This window comes from Lepisosteus oculatus, chromosome 16, assembly GCF_040954835.1.
Source record: "Lepisosteus oculatus isolate fLepOcu1 chromosome 16, fLepOcu1.hap2, whole genome shotgun sequence".
NCBI classification, from domain to species: Eukaryota; Metazoa; Chordata; class Actinopteri; order Semionotiformes; family Lepisosteidae; genus Lepisosteus; species Lepisosteus oculatus.
The window spans coordinates 2,845,500-2,858,417 of record NC_090711.1 but is presented as its reverse complement, the minus strand read 5'-3'; the positions used below and the strand labels follow the sequence as shown (position 1 = coordinate 2,858,417).

Genomic DNA, 12,918 nt, shown 5'->3' with positions numbered 1-12,918 from the left:
CTCTGCAGGGACGTAAAGTACAGTAATACTGCGAAACATCAAGAAATATATTTTGTGCAAAGAAATTTATTTTCGCCCTGAAATGGGAAGAAAATGGGGACCGTAAGTTTATATTTCCTCCCCTCTCTCCCACCCTGCCAGAGTGAATCACGCCTCGCGTACAGCATGTAGGACTGCCCAGAGAACAGGCCAGGACAGGCCAACACCTACACACCAGCCTGCACCAGCGTCTGCACGAATCCTTCTGCGAGCGCAGAGGAACAGCAGAGCTTCTTGCACCTCTGGCTGTGTGTGGTCTGCGCCTTTAACAGTGAACGGAACGAACAGGGGCTGCCATTACACCTCCTTATGCAAGAGACACAATGACTGTTATTGAAGCGGTAGAGTATGCCAGTGTTAGTAGTTATTTTAAGGCTGCTGTTGTGCCACTGATTCATAAGCAACATCCAGCCCTGGGATTAAGCCTGACCTCAGTGTATCATGTAGTGGGATGAGAGGCAGGCAGGCATGCCCTCACACAAACTTGCAGAGGAAATATCTAAGCAGCCTTGACCAGCAAGGCTAAACAGATGTACAACTGTAAACAGGAAGGGGGGCTTTTTATATAATTGGAAATGGCATCAGAAATCCTTGAGAGGCACACCAGAGTCGAAGCACAAACTGCAGGTCACAGACTCCTGTTGTGCCCGACAGGAGCGTGACAAGCTGTCCGTGCCGGGCGAATCCGAGCGGAAGCGATCTTTTCCGTGGGCTCCAGGACAAAAATCCCTGGGATTCACCCTCTTCGACTGAGGGTGCCGGGATGCTGGTCGATCGTTTCCACTGTAATAAAGGTTTTAAATCAGCGTGCTACCGCAATGAAAAAAAAAATATGGGGGGAGGTATTTTAGCAAAAGCATTGTTTAAATGTTGGTGAACTGTCGTCTGGTTCAGGGCTTAGGTTTAATCCTTCCAGTTGTTTCAGTGCTGGGAAGCGTCACAGTGTGAAAACTCCTTTGTGCATTAACGGTAACATCCCATCGCAACTCACCTTTCACACTTGAAAGGCTGGTTAAGACGCCACCTGAGTCTTAACTTACAGGCGGTCTAAGTATGTAATTAACTGCATAATTAAAATACATCTAATTGGATTCCACGGTGTTTCAGAGGTTGCTTTAGCATTGATGATGTAAATGTCCCTGAAGACCATCAGAAAAGTCCTGCGTTTGCCTAACTGTAAGTATAAGGTTGGAACAGAAACCCAGCCCTCATGGGTCCGATCCTCAGAACAGACACCTCTGAGGACCTTTTTTAAAGATTTGAATGCTGCTTTGTTCACATTTCAACTTGTTTCAGTTACAATTTATTGTATATATATATTATTTTATATCGTTATTTTACTAGAGCTGCTTATCTGTAAAATGTGAGTTATTGGCCATTTCCTTTTTATGATTGAAAACGTAAAACCGGTTAGAACATATCTCCAATCTTACTGGAAATCTAATTTTAATGCAAATCCTGACCTACGCCCAGCCATTAATACAGTCCAGGCCACATGCTATCTAAAACCTAAAACCAAACAAAATCCTTATATGATTCCTTATATTTATAATTTTTTAACAAAACGGACGTGTAATTTGTAAAAGTAATTCAAATGATCTAAATGTTCTCTTACATTTTCTATAACGTCGCAATTCACTCTTTTAACAAGAATGAATCTAGATGTTTAAAAGGTACTACCGTATTTACGTTTTTAAAACAATACTCGTTACTCCTGTAAAATGCAATATCGTGAAGAGAGGCGAACTGATGGAGTTTCAGAGTTTAAAAACTCGATTAAACTCATAACACCGACACAAGGAATTCGGATCGTTGCAGTCGCCGTGCGCCACCCGGACGTATTTTGAAGTCACACGTCCAAGATGGCGGCGCCCGCAGCGGCTAAAATCTTCTCCTTTCAAGATTACCGGGCGGTGCCAGACCCGGTTCTAGAAGTCAGCCCCGAATGCCTGCAGCCGTCGCCGGTTCCGATCGTCATAGACAACGGCTCTTTCCAGACGCGGGCCGGCTGGGCCGGCGCCGGGGACGAGTTTTCCGCTCCTCGGCTCCAGTTCAAGTCCGTGGCGGCGCGCAGCCGCGGGGCGGCCCGCAGCGAGACCCAGATCGGCAACGACATCCCGAACCTGGAGCCGCTGCGGTGGCTGCTGAAGAGCCAGTTCGACCGCAACGTCGTGGTCAACTTTGAAATCCAGGAGCTCATGTTCGACTACATCTTCATGCACCTGGGAATCGCCACCGAAGTGAGTCCGCTCGTTTGTCTTCTTCATAATTAATTAATAAAGTGTCATAAGTGTATGCTTTGTTGATTAAACCACACAGAAACAAACGACTGCCTTCTGTCTTCCACTTGGCCCTAGTATTAGTTTTCATATTCCTTATTAGGACATGACGGTCCGACTGTGTTGGCTCGGGAGCACATATGGGTCGCACTGTATCTCGGTTTGCTGGGCACGGCGTTGCACAGTAACAGCATCCTCAATCTTATAACTGTAGCTGACACGTCTTGCGACTTATTACATTTCCAAACGGAAAGCTCAGAATACTAAAACGATGCTTGCAAAACAATTTTTCACGTCAAATATTAGACAGAGCCCTTTTCATCCACGTTTTGTGTTTTGTGTTTTTTTTTGGTGCAGCTGCAGTGCAGTTGTGTTTTTCAGTCATGTGGTTTAATAATGTTGGCTTGCAAGGTGCCTGGTCCCCCCCAGAACCCTCCTTTCCCCTGCAAACCGTTCTGAGACGACCAGGCCGAAATAAGGATCTGTGCGAGAGTGTACCGGGTGTTTGTCGCTGTCCCGGCAGGGTTGTGTGGAGCACCCCGTCGTGCTGACCGAGGCGCCTTGCAACCCCCTTCACTGTCGGCAGATGATGTCCGAGCTGCTGTTCGAGTGCTACGGCGTCCCGCGGGTGTCGTACGGGGTGGACAGCCTCTACAGCTTCTACTACAACAACGTCCAGCGCAGCCTCTCTGCCCCGCACACCGGCATCGTGATCTCCTCCGGCTACCACTGCTCGCACATCCTCCCAGTCATCAACGGCAGGTAATAATAATAATAATAATAATAATTGCTTACACTTATATAGCGCTTTTTCTGGACACTCCACTCAAAGCGCTTTACAGGTAATGGGGACTCCCCTCCACCACCACCAATGTGCAGCATCAACCTGGATGATGCGACGGCAGCCATAGTGCGCCAGAACGCTCACCACACATCAGCTATCAGTGGGGAGGAGAGCAGAGTGATGAAGCCAATTCACAGAGGGGGATTGTTAGGAGGCCATGATTCATAACAGCCGATGGGGAAATTTGGCCAGGATGCCGGGGCATACTGGGGCATTAGGACCCACATGGACCGCAGGGTGAGCGCCCCCTGCTGGCCCCACTAACACCTCTTCCAGCAGGAACCTTATTTTTTCCCAGGAGGTCTCCCATCCAGGTACTGACCAGGCTCACACCTGCTGAGCTTCAGTGGGCTGCCAGTTGTGAGTTGCAGGGTGATATGGCTGCTGGCATAGGTAAGACCCAGGGGCCGCGCTCTCTCCCCTGCGGCTTGAGGATCTCTCTTCCGTGTGGAAGAGCCCCTCGCTCCTGGTCCTCCCGGGGATTGTGAAGCAACAGGGAGTTCTAGTACTCTCAGTGCCCCAGTTGATGTATCGATCATTTGATTCAGTCGCTCTTCATTGCTAGAGGTTTCAGCTGTGGTGACATTGAGGGGTTTGCTCCAGATGAACTCGGGGCTCTAGAGAGACAGAACCCTGAAGACCACGATGTGCGGGTTGGACTCGTCTCATTTGAGGTCTTTCTGACGTTCTGAGTTCTCTAGAAATAAATCTTCAGGGCAGTGAGTCTCTAGGAGCAGGAGTCTTAGTCTAGATGTTCTCGGACAGTAATAGGTAACACTGGTTCTTGGATGACGGGGTTCCTGCAGGGTTTAAAGATACTTCTTAATTAACAGCAGGAAAACATGGCTCTTTTCTGTTCCTTTCAGCATGGAACACACTTCTTTTTTGAAGTATGATCCTAGCCGGTCTCTTCAGGTGTGATTAACAGTTTTAATTTGTGTGCTGTTTTCTCTACAACTAACCACTGTCAAAGGAGAGCCTCGGTTTTTGTTTTCACCTGGCTGGTCGTGATGGCGATGTTTATTTTCCACACTCTCTCTCTCCAGATGGTTAAGTTAATTAAAAGCCTGATTGTCAACACATGCACCTACAGTAGGTGTAAAATAGTTTGCTTTTAATAGTATTTTCTAAATTGCAGAAAAAAATGATAATTTTCTTGATTGACTTGTGCTGTCAAAGTAAATCCGGTGTCTCCAGTCCATGTGCAGGAGGTGAGGTGTGTCTGCGTGTTGTCTAGTGTTGTCTTAGAGCAGCAGCACCTGAGAAAATGCGACAAATTGATCCAATTAAGTCATTAAGGAGTGGATTTAGGTGGTTGGCAGCAGACGTGGAGTAAAAACCTGATGAGGCACTGGCTCAACGGGCTCGGAGACCCCATACGTGCGTCCCGAGGTGATACGAGAGCACAGCGTGTGTTTTTTTTCCTCTCGCAGGCTTGACGCCCGGAACTGCAAGCGCGTCAACATGGGGGGCAGCCATGCAGCCTCGTACCTGCAGCGCCTCCTGCAGCTCAAGTACCCCGGTCACCTGGCGGCCATCACCCTGAGCCGCATGGAGGAGCTGCTGCACGAGCACAGCTACACCGCCCTCGACTACCAGGAAGGTCAGAGCCCAGGAGCGGAGTCGGGGACCCTGGTGCAGCCACTCGCGGTCTTTAATTGTTCAATTCGTCCTCAGCAGGGGGTTGGTTAAGCCATTAATCGTCTGTTCATTGACAAAAGATCAGTCGCACAAGGAAATGGAAAGGAATTGGCTGAAGTTGCTTGCTCTTGTGCTAGGGATGGCACTATTAATGCAATCCTCCGCAGGTAACACAATGAATAACCAGGGCTTTGCAGGAACGTGACTAGAGCCTTGTGGTATTGTATTAGTTGGTCAAGACGAGCATAAACGTAGCACAGAAATAAACGCTCCTGCCCCTGCCATGAGCTTTGCTCAGCCTGCTCTGCTGCTTCCCCTGTAGAACTGGAGCGGTGGCGCTGCGCCGATTTCTACGAGAGGGAGGTCCACCGGATACAGCTGCCCTTCTCCTCGAAGCTGGCGGGTGGCACGCTGAGCGCGGAGGAGCGCCAGGAGAGGCGCGCGCAGCAGCTGCGCCGCCTGCAGGAGCTCAACACCCGGCGGCGCGAGGAGAAGCTGCAGCAGGATCAGGAGCGGCTCGAGAGGCTGCTGGCCGTGCAGGTACGGCGGCGGCCCGGCGTCTGAGCCTGCCCCAGCGCGTCACTGATGCACGTTGACGATCGGTACCAGCCACTCCTGCAGACTACAGCCTGCACAACACTACACCCTACATACCTGCAAAGTCCACTCCAGCAGCACGGGAGCCGTATCTCTTGCTGATCGGCAGCTTTTATAACTGCCAGGCTACTAGACCTGCAGCACGGCTTTTAATTTTTCTGCGTTCCTCCTCTCCAGGAGCTCCTAGAGGACGGTCTCCTGGACCAGTTCCACAAGGCCCTGGTGGAGCTCAACATGGACTCTGCAGAGGAGCTGCAGTCCTACATCAGCAAGCTCAGCCTGGCTGTGGAGCAGGGCCGGCAGCGCGCCCTGCAGGTGGAGGGGCCTGACAGCAAGCCGGAGGTGAGGACGGCTGCGCACGTGCTCCAGCTGCGCACAGCAGAGCAGTAAAATACAATCCAGCTGCGCATGGCAGGGCAGTAAAATACAATCCAGCTGCGCACGGCAGGGCAGTGACACATGCTCCAGCTGCACACGGCAGGGCAGTAAAATACAATCCAGCTGCGCATGGCAGGGCAGTGACATATGCTCCAGCTGCGCATGGCAGGGCGGTGACACATGCTCCAGCTGCGCATGGCAGGGCGGTGACACATGCTCCAGCTGCACATGGCAGTGCAGTAAAATACAATCCAGCTGTGCACAGCAGAGCAGTAAAATACAATCCAGCTGCGCACGGCAGGGCAGTGACACACGCTCCAGCTGCGCACGGCAGGGCAGTAAAATACAATCCAGCTGCGCACGGCAGGGCAGTGACACACGCTCCAGCTGCGCACGGCAGGGCAGTAAAATACAATCCAGCTGCGCACGGCAGGGCAGTGACACATGCTCCAGCTGCGCACGGCAGTGCAGTAAAATACAATCCAGCTGCGCACGGCAGGGCAGTGACACATGCTCCAGCTGCGCACGGCAGTGCAGTAAAATACAATCCAGCTGCGCACGGCAGGGCAGTGACACATGCTCCAGCTGCGCACAGCAGTGCAGTAAAATACAATCCAGCTGCGCACGGCAGGGCAGTGACATATGCTCTATCTGCGCATGGCAGGGCAGTGACACATGCTCCAGCTGCGCACGGCAGTGCAGTAAAATACAATCCAGCTGCGCACGGCAGGGCAGTGACACATGCTCCAGCTGCGCACGGCAGTGCAGTAAAATACAATCCAGCTGCGCATGGCAGGGCAGTGACATATGCTCTAGCTGCGCATGGCAGGGCAGTGACACATGCTCCAGCTGCGCACAGCAGTGCAGTAACACATGCTCCAGCTGCGCACGGCAGTGCAGTAAAATACAATCCAGCTGTGCACAGCAGAGCAGTAAAATACAATCCAGCTGTGCACAGCAGAGCAGTAAAATACAATCCAGCTGCGCATGGCAGGGCAGTGACACATGCTCCAGCTGCGCACGGCAGAGCAGGAAAATACAATCCAGCTGCGCATGGCAGGGCAGTGACACATACTCCAGCTGCGCTCAGCAGAGCAGTAAAATACAAGCTAGTTGCACACAGAGGAGAAAGAAATAAGTGTTTATGATAGTTTTCCAGAAGCAGGGTGGTTGCTTCTATCCAAGCAAACATGGGTTTATTCTTATCACTTAAGTACTTAATGCAACAAAGCTGAAGAACTTGGAAATATCCTCATGCCAAGTGCTACCACTACAGAAGCCTCTCATCTAAAAGGAGTCATAAAATGAAGAAAAAAACGAATCCCCTGGTTCTGTATCTGTTGATGAGCATGATGCACTACCCACCTCAACCACAAGGTGGGGCCATATATCACTACAATATGGAGGGAGCATTACTGTCTGTTTTAATTTTAATGGGACGTTGTTCTTAAGATAGAAATAACCCCATTCCCCAGTGGGCATGTGGTTAAACTTATTGACAAAAAAAGGCGCTTTATTTTAACGATACCCTTTCTTTTTTTTCATTGTTTTCGTAAAACTACCACCATCTGAAGTGAAGCACGTCTTCTGGTTTAAAAAGGCAGAACCAGCTGGATTGTAACACGAGCTGGTGCACAGTGCCCCCTGCTGTCCGTGACCGAGCACTGCACCGCCTCTGTATCGGGTCTCTCAGCTGATGAACCCAGGCTCCTCTCCCTCGCCGGTCTCCACTGCTTCGGCTCACTTGCTGATTTGGTCTCATTGTTTCTGATTTAGTTTTTTTGAAGCCCCAGTGGTGACGAGCCTGAAACAGAAATTAGAAGTCATTATTCTGTGCACTAATCTGGGGATTCGATTTCATAAGAAACGTCATGCGCCTTGTTTTTTAAGACCCTTCATTTTTTTGAATTTTTTTCCAGTGGTGGGAACGCTGATCTAACCGTTAATAACCGTTGCGTTTTGGAAGTGAAATTCCCAAACCTGTGATTAGATGCAAGATGGAGATATTCCAACGAAGCAGAGTCTTGGGTCAATCAAGGCTTCAGTTATGCAGTGAAGGTGGGGTGGAATAAAGAGCAGCAGGTGTGAGGCTCACCAGGACCAGCACTGGGCACCACTGCCTTACAGGAAGGCCCTGGCGTGGCTCAGGTTGCTCAGCAGTGCGAGACGGTGCTTTAGGGCCCTTCAGAGTCGTTGTCGTGTTGGTGGAGTCCTGTACCTCTGTCCTGCAGACCCCTGAGCTGGAGCAGTCCATGGAGGAGGGGGACGGTGTGGCTGAGCTCGAACCCGAGTTCAATGAGGACCAGCCCGAAGCAGACAAGCCTGCTAATCCTGCACAGGTAATGAAACATTTTATGGGTATACATAGCATTTGTTCTAATTGACCTATGTGCTCAGTAGACATTTATTTGAGTATATTTTAGGGAGGGAGTTTATGAAGTGTATATATATGTATTATATGTTCATAAGCCTTCATATATACTGTACATGTAATGACAGACATAAACACTTAACAAATGAGTATTGGAATTGATGGCATTAGTTGCATTTCAGTATATACAATGTATTTACAAACATTCTTTCCAGTCTTTGCTGTCAATATTCAGAGACCCAGAGAAAAAGTTGAATTGAACCAGGTGGAAGTGCTGTTAAAATCAAGAACGGGAGGCGCTTCTTTACACAAAGGGCTGTGGGATCCCGACCCAGCTGCACAGCCATGTTGTTGAAGCCAGTACCTTGGCTTCTTCCAAGAAGAAGTGTTGTGCCCCTGTGTTGATGAGGTCCTTGGTTTACTAAGCTGCTGTCTGCCAGACGGACCGAACGGCCTGCACTCCTTTGAATCTTTTCTTACGGTCTCATGTCTTCCTCCCACTCCTGCCTGCCCGCCAGCCTGTGTTTAACCTGGCAGAGTATCACCAGCTGTTCGTAGGCACGGAGAGGCTGCGTGTGCCGGAGATCCTGTTCCAGCCCTCCGTCATCGGGGAGGAGCAGATGGGCGTCATGGAGACCCTGCAGTACATCTTGGACAGGTGGGCAAGTGCATGCATCCTCCCCCCCCCCCCCAGCAGCTCTCAGCGGCGGCCTGCCACAGCCGCAGGGCTGCGTCGCACTGCGCTGCGCGCACACAAGCGTGTTCCTTTGTGCTGGCTCGGCGCAGCTCACAGGGGCTCTCCGGTGTGCCGGCTCCGTGTTACACACACACACGCATGCACGCATGCTGGGCTGCAGACGCACAAGCCTTGCCTGCGTGCACAAACGCGCTGTCACATGCAGACTTGCAGCATTCAAGGTTTTTTTTCCCAAGGTTTTTGCTCCCAGCGGGGAAAAAAACTGTTCACAGGTCCCTGATTGTCCACCTAACGGGATGCAAACTAAGCAAATCAAAGGAAAATGCATGTTTTGCATCTTTACTGTACTGGGGAGATAGAGATGTAAGTGCAGTAGATATAGACATAGAAAAAGCAAAGTGTTACCATGGCTGCAAAGTCCTTCTGTCATCTTACTCTGATGACTTTGTAATTTTTTTTGAGCTCAGGGCTTTTGCTTGTCATGTATGGGGCAGGTGGTTCTGTGCTCTCTGGGGACTGGTGCTTTTTATGAGGGGTAGGAGGGAACAGGATCAACAAACCAACCGTGAGTCACTGTCATTAAGGAAGAGTAGCAGTCCTCTTAATGCACAGAATTACATTTATATAAACACTGATTTAAAGGGAAATGCAAATGAGATAAATATAAATTTAACAAACTTAAATACAAATTTAAATACAAAAAGCCAAACGAAGAGCCTGACGGCACGCCCCACCAAGCAGTGCCCTCACGTCGTCCTCAATCAGCTGTGGTGGTTTTTCGGGTGCAGGTACACCCCGGAGCAGCAGGGGGCGCTGGCGGGGAACGTGTTCCTGACGGGAGGCAACCTGCAGTACCCCGGGATGAAGGAGCGAGTGGAGAGGGAGCTGCTGGCGATCCGGCCCTTCCAGTCTCACTTCCAGGTACGGAACGGGGTCCCGGGGGGGGCTCCGGGGAGCGGCGTGCCGCGTGAGAGTTCGGGTTCTGGCAGGGCGTCAGGCCAGGGTTTCGCCCTCCCCAACATCCATCCGTTTTCTGGCCGCGTCTTCCCATCCAGGGAGTGAGCGGGGGGGCGGGAGCCTATCCCGGGAAGTAGGGTACACCCCGGACGGGAGGCCAGTCCATCGCAGGGCACACACGGACACACTCGCGCCAGGCCCGGTCTTCCCAGAAGCCAATTTACCTACCAGCACGCCCCCAGCGCGCGCAGCTGAATCGCCCTTTCATAGACGGGGTTACCCGCTCCGACTCCGCCCTATAGGGCGGTGAGAATAGCTGTGGCGAGAAGGTAGCAGCTGAGCGAAGTGGCGATGGGCTGAGGTGTCTTCACAGTGCCGTGTGGGTGGCTGGAATCGGAGCAGAAAGCAACGGTGTCTTAAGCTCCCAACGGAGTTCCAGTTTAAGCAAGGCGCTGTCAGGTTTGTAATAACCGCAGCGAGTCTCTTCGCTGGGGGTTTGCAGTGTCTTCTCTGCCTCGGCCTCTCTAGGTGACCCTGGCATCGCGGCCGGCGCTGGACGGGTGGTACGGGGCCCGGGAGTGGGCCCTGCGCCATGCCGGAGGGGAAGAGGGCTGGGTGACCCGGAAGGACTACGAGGAGAAGGGCGGGGAGTACCTGAGCGAGCACTGCTGCTCCAACACCTTCATTCCCATCAGCGTCGCCAGGCCGCCGCCGCCGCCGCCCCGGGCTGCCGACCCGCCCCCGGCAACCGCCTCCGTCGCCGCAACGACGGTCGCCGCCGCCGCCCCTCCGGCCACAGCCTCGGCCCTGGTCTCCCCTGCAGCGGCGGCCGCCGGCGCCCCGTCTGCGCAGCCGCGGGTTCTGGCATGACCACTCCCCCTCCGCAGCCGTGACAAACTGACCGGTCAGAGCCGAGCCCCAAGGCCCCGGAAGCCAAGCGTCCAGCCTGCACTGCCGGCCCAGCCCTAGCAACCGCCTCCATCGCTGCGGCAACACCGGGAGCACAAGCCATCACAGCTGCTGTAAGAGAGAATAGTGCTGTAACAAGTCCCTCTCCATTGACTGTGATCTACTAGGAAGTGGATGAAGGTGTTGGAAGCCATGTGATCTCTTGCTGGGTTAGGCCACTAGGCCACATTCCGCAGTGTGGCCCAGCATCTCGGTTTCAGTCCCAGCGTGCGTCGGGGAAATACTGACAGGGAGCCTGTGTGTCGAGACTGCAGGGGTGGGGAACCTACAGCCATTGTGGGATCCTTTGAGCTAAAGCACTATGGCAGCCCAGCCCCTTCCAGCACCTCTCTCAGTGACGCACCGCGCTGTAAAGGAAGACGGAAGGAACTTCTCTTTTTTTTTTGTACTTTTAGTATTTTGCCATCTTGTAAATACGCTTCTGCAGTCTTACCTTAAGGTGAATGGTGCTGTTTTCCTTTGGAATTCTCAAGATCCAAGAAAATCCCTGAAGATGGGGTGGCTTGTCTGTTTATTAGGCTCACCCTCGCAGTGAATTGGCAACGTCTTTTCTCACAGATGCGGAAGGACGCCAATGGAAGCACAGGGATCAATATTCAGAAGAACAGGCGCCGGAGCGAGTTGATCTTCTCCTTGCCTCTCCCATTTATAACCACCCCGTTACCAGATTCATCAGGCTCTTCCTGATGAGTATCCCAGTGCTTATGGTGGACATACAGGACACAAGTGGGGCCGCTGAGAGAGGGGCTATTGAGAACGTTCTGATCAACAGATTTTTCCCCCCTCATTTCTAAATGCCACCTCTGTGAATTGATGTCAGATGTGAGGGCCCTGGCCCTTTCTCGAACCGAATGCCTCGATCAGCACCTCGGAGAGGGGCAGCCAGCGCTCTGCTCCTGTCCGTGCTGACGGGGACGATTTTAGTAAGCGGACCCCTGACGCCATCCGGAATCGATCCGCCGCATGGCCTGAGGAAGAATCGGCGTTTCCTAAGGGCAGCTGCGCGAGGGAGACGGCAGAAGGGGATTGGAGCCGTCGTTTTAATCAATCTGCAGGCTGTCGATTTCCCAGATCGATCAGTGCACGTCCCCTGCGAAGTGTTCACATGTCTTGAACAGAATCTATCTATTTTCCAGTGTTGGATTGGTCCACGATCCCAATAAAAAGTGATTTTTAGTTTTGCAAACCTCTTTGTTTCGGGCTGGTTTCTGTAAAGGAGAGGCAGGGAGAGGGATTGTGGGTCTTGGGTGTCTGAGAGGGTGCCAGTGCGGAGGCCGGGTGGGGACACCGCTCCCTCTGCAGTCTGAAGTGACGGCGCTGCAGCGTGTGCGATGGGCCCTGGGCGGCGCTCTCCTGGGTGTCTGAGAGGGTGCCAGTGCGGAGGCCGGGTGGGGACACCGCTCCCTCTGCAGTCTGAAGTGACGGCGCTGCAGCGTGTGCGATGGGCCCTGGGCGGTGCTCTCCTGCTCCTGGCGCGCCGCCTTCCCACAAGCCCCTCGCCCCCTCTCCCTTGTCCGCCGCTGCTCCTCTTTCCGTTGCAGCGGGTCGGACGTGGGTTCGAATGCGTCTGCAGTCCCCCGTCCCCATGGGTCCAAGATCGCATGCAGGAGTCAAACGCTCCCTCCCTTTTCCTTCCCTCCCCCTCGGCGGGCCGGGGGGGGGGCGATCCGCAGCGCTCGCCCTGAGGGATAAGGTGAAGCCCTGTCGTGACACCACTTCGCCAGGCTTGGCGTGTGGCTCTGAGCCCTCCTCTGCACCCACGCTGGGTGCCTGGTGAAGCATGAGAGATGGGTGTTGATGTGAAGGACCCATCGGAAAGTGCCTTCTGCTCTCTGAGAAACTGGGAGCTGTGCTGAAGGGCAGCGTGGAGTGGGGTTGGGGTGGAGACTGCTTTTAAAAAGAAATTCATGACATTTCTGGTGTGGAGGATTTTTTTTCAGGTTTTAATAACTGTATACATGCTGCCTGCTCCGTACTGGAGAACACTGACCCCCCCCCCCATAACCTCTCGTTAATTATAAAAGATAATCCTCTCGTTATATTACAAGATATAAACTGCTAACTGTAATGGATTGGAGAGGCGAGCCTGAAGAAGACTCCACAGCCGAAATGTTCTCCAGTGTTTCTTTACTGTACCTTCCTGCAG

General features: G+C 52.5%; 1 protein-coding gene across 2 annotated transcripts; it reads left to right on the top strand.

The window, feature by feature from the left end:
• Window positions 1-1,069: 1,069 nt before the first annotated feature.
• Window positions 1,070-11,958, top strand: actr5 (actin related protein 5). Of its 2 annotated transcripts, XM_069179505.1 has the most exons (10): window positions 1,070-1,215; window positions 1,942-2,279; window positions 2,842-3,080; window positions 4,596-4,765; window positions 5,126-5,343; window positions 5,578-5,742; window positions 8,010-8,117; window positions 8,668-8,807; window positions 9,635-9,767; window positions 10,332-11,958. In XM_069179505.1, the coding sequence occupies exons 1-10, from the start codon at window positions 1,173-1,175 to the stop codon at window positions 10,671-10,673; spliced, it is 1,896 nt and encodes a 631-aa protein (XP_069035606.1). In that variant the 5' UTR covers window positions 1,070-1,172; the 3' UTR covers window positions 10,674-11,958. The 2 variants fall into 2 exon arrangements, with proteins under 2 accessions (XP_069035606.1, XP_069035607.1); XM_069179506.1 differs by lacking the exon at window positions 1,070-1,215 and having other exon boundaries at window positions 1,866-2,279.
• Window positions 11,959-12,918: the final 960 nt, after the last annotated feature.

Coding starts and splice junctions, on each gene's coding strand:
- actr5 (XM_069179505.1), top strand. CDS start 1,173: ATGTCCCTGAAGACCATCAGAAAAGTCCTGCGTTTGCCTAACT. Junction 5,743..8,009: donor GGCCTGACAGCAAGCCGGAG/GTGAGGACGGCT, acceptor TCTGTCCTGCAG/ACCCCTGAGCTGGAGCAGTC. Junction 8,808..9,634: donor CTGCAGTACATCTTGGACAG/GTGGGCAAGTGC, acceptor TTTCGGGTGCAG/GTACACCCCGGAGCAGCAGG.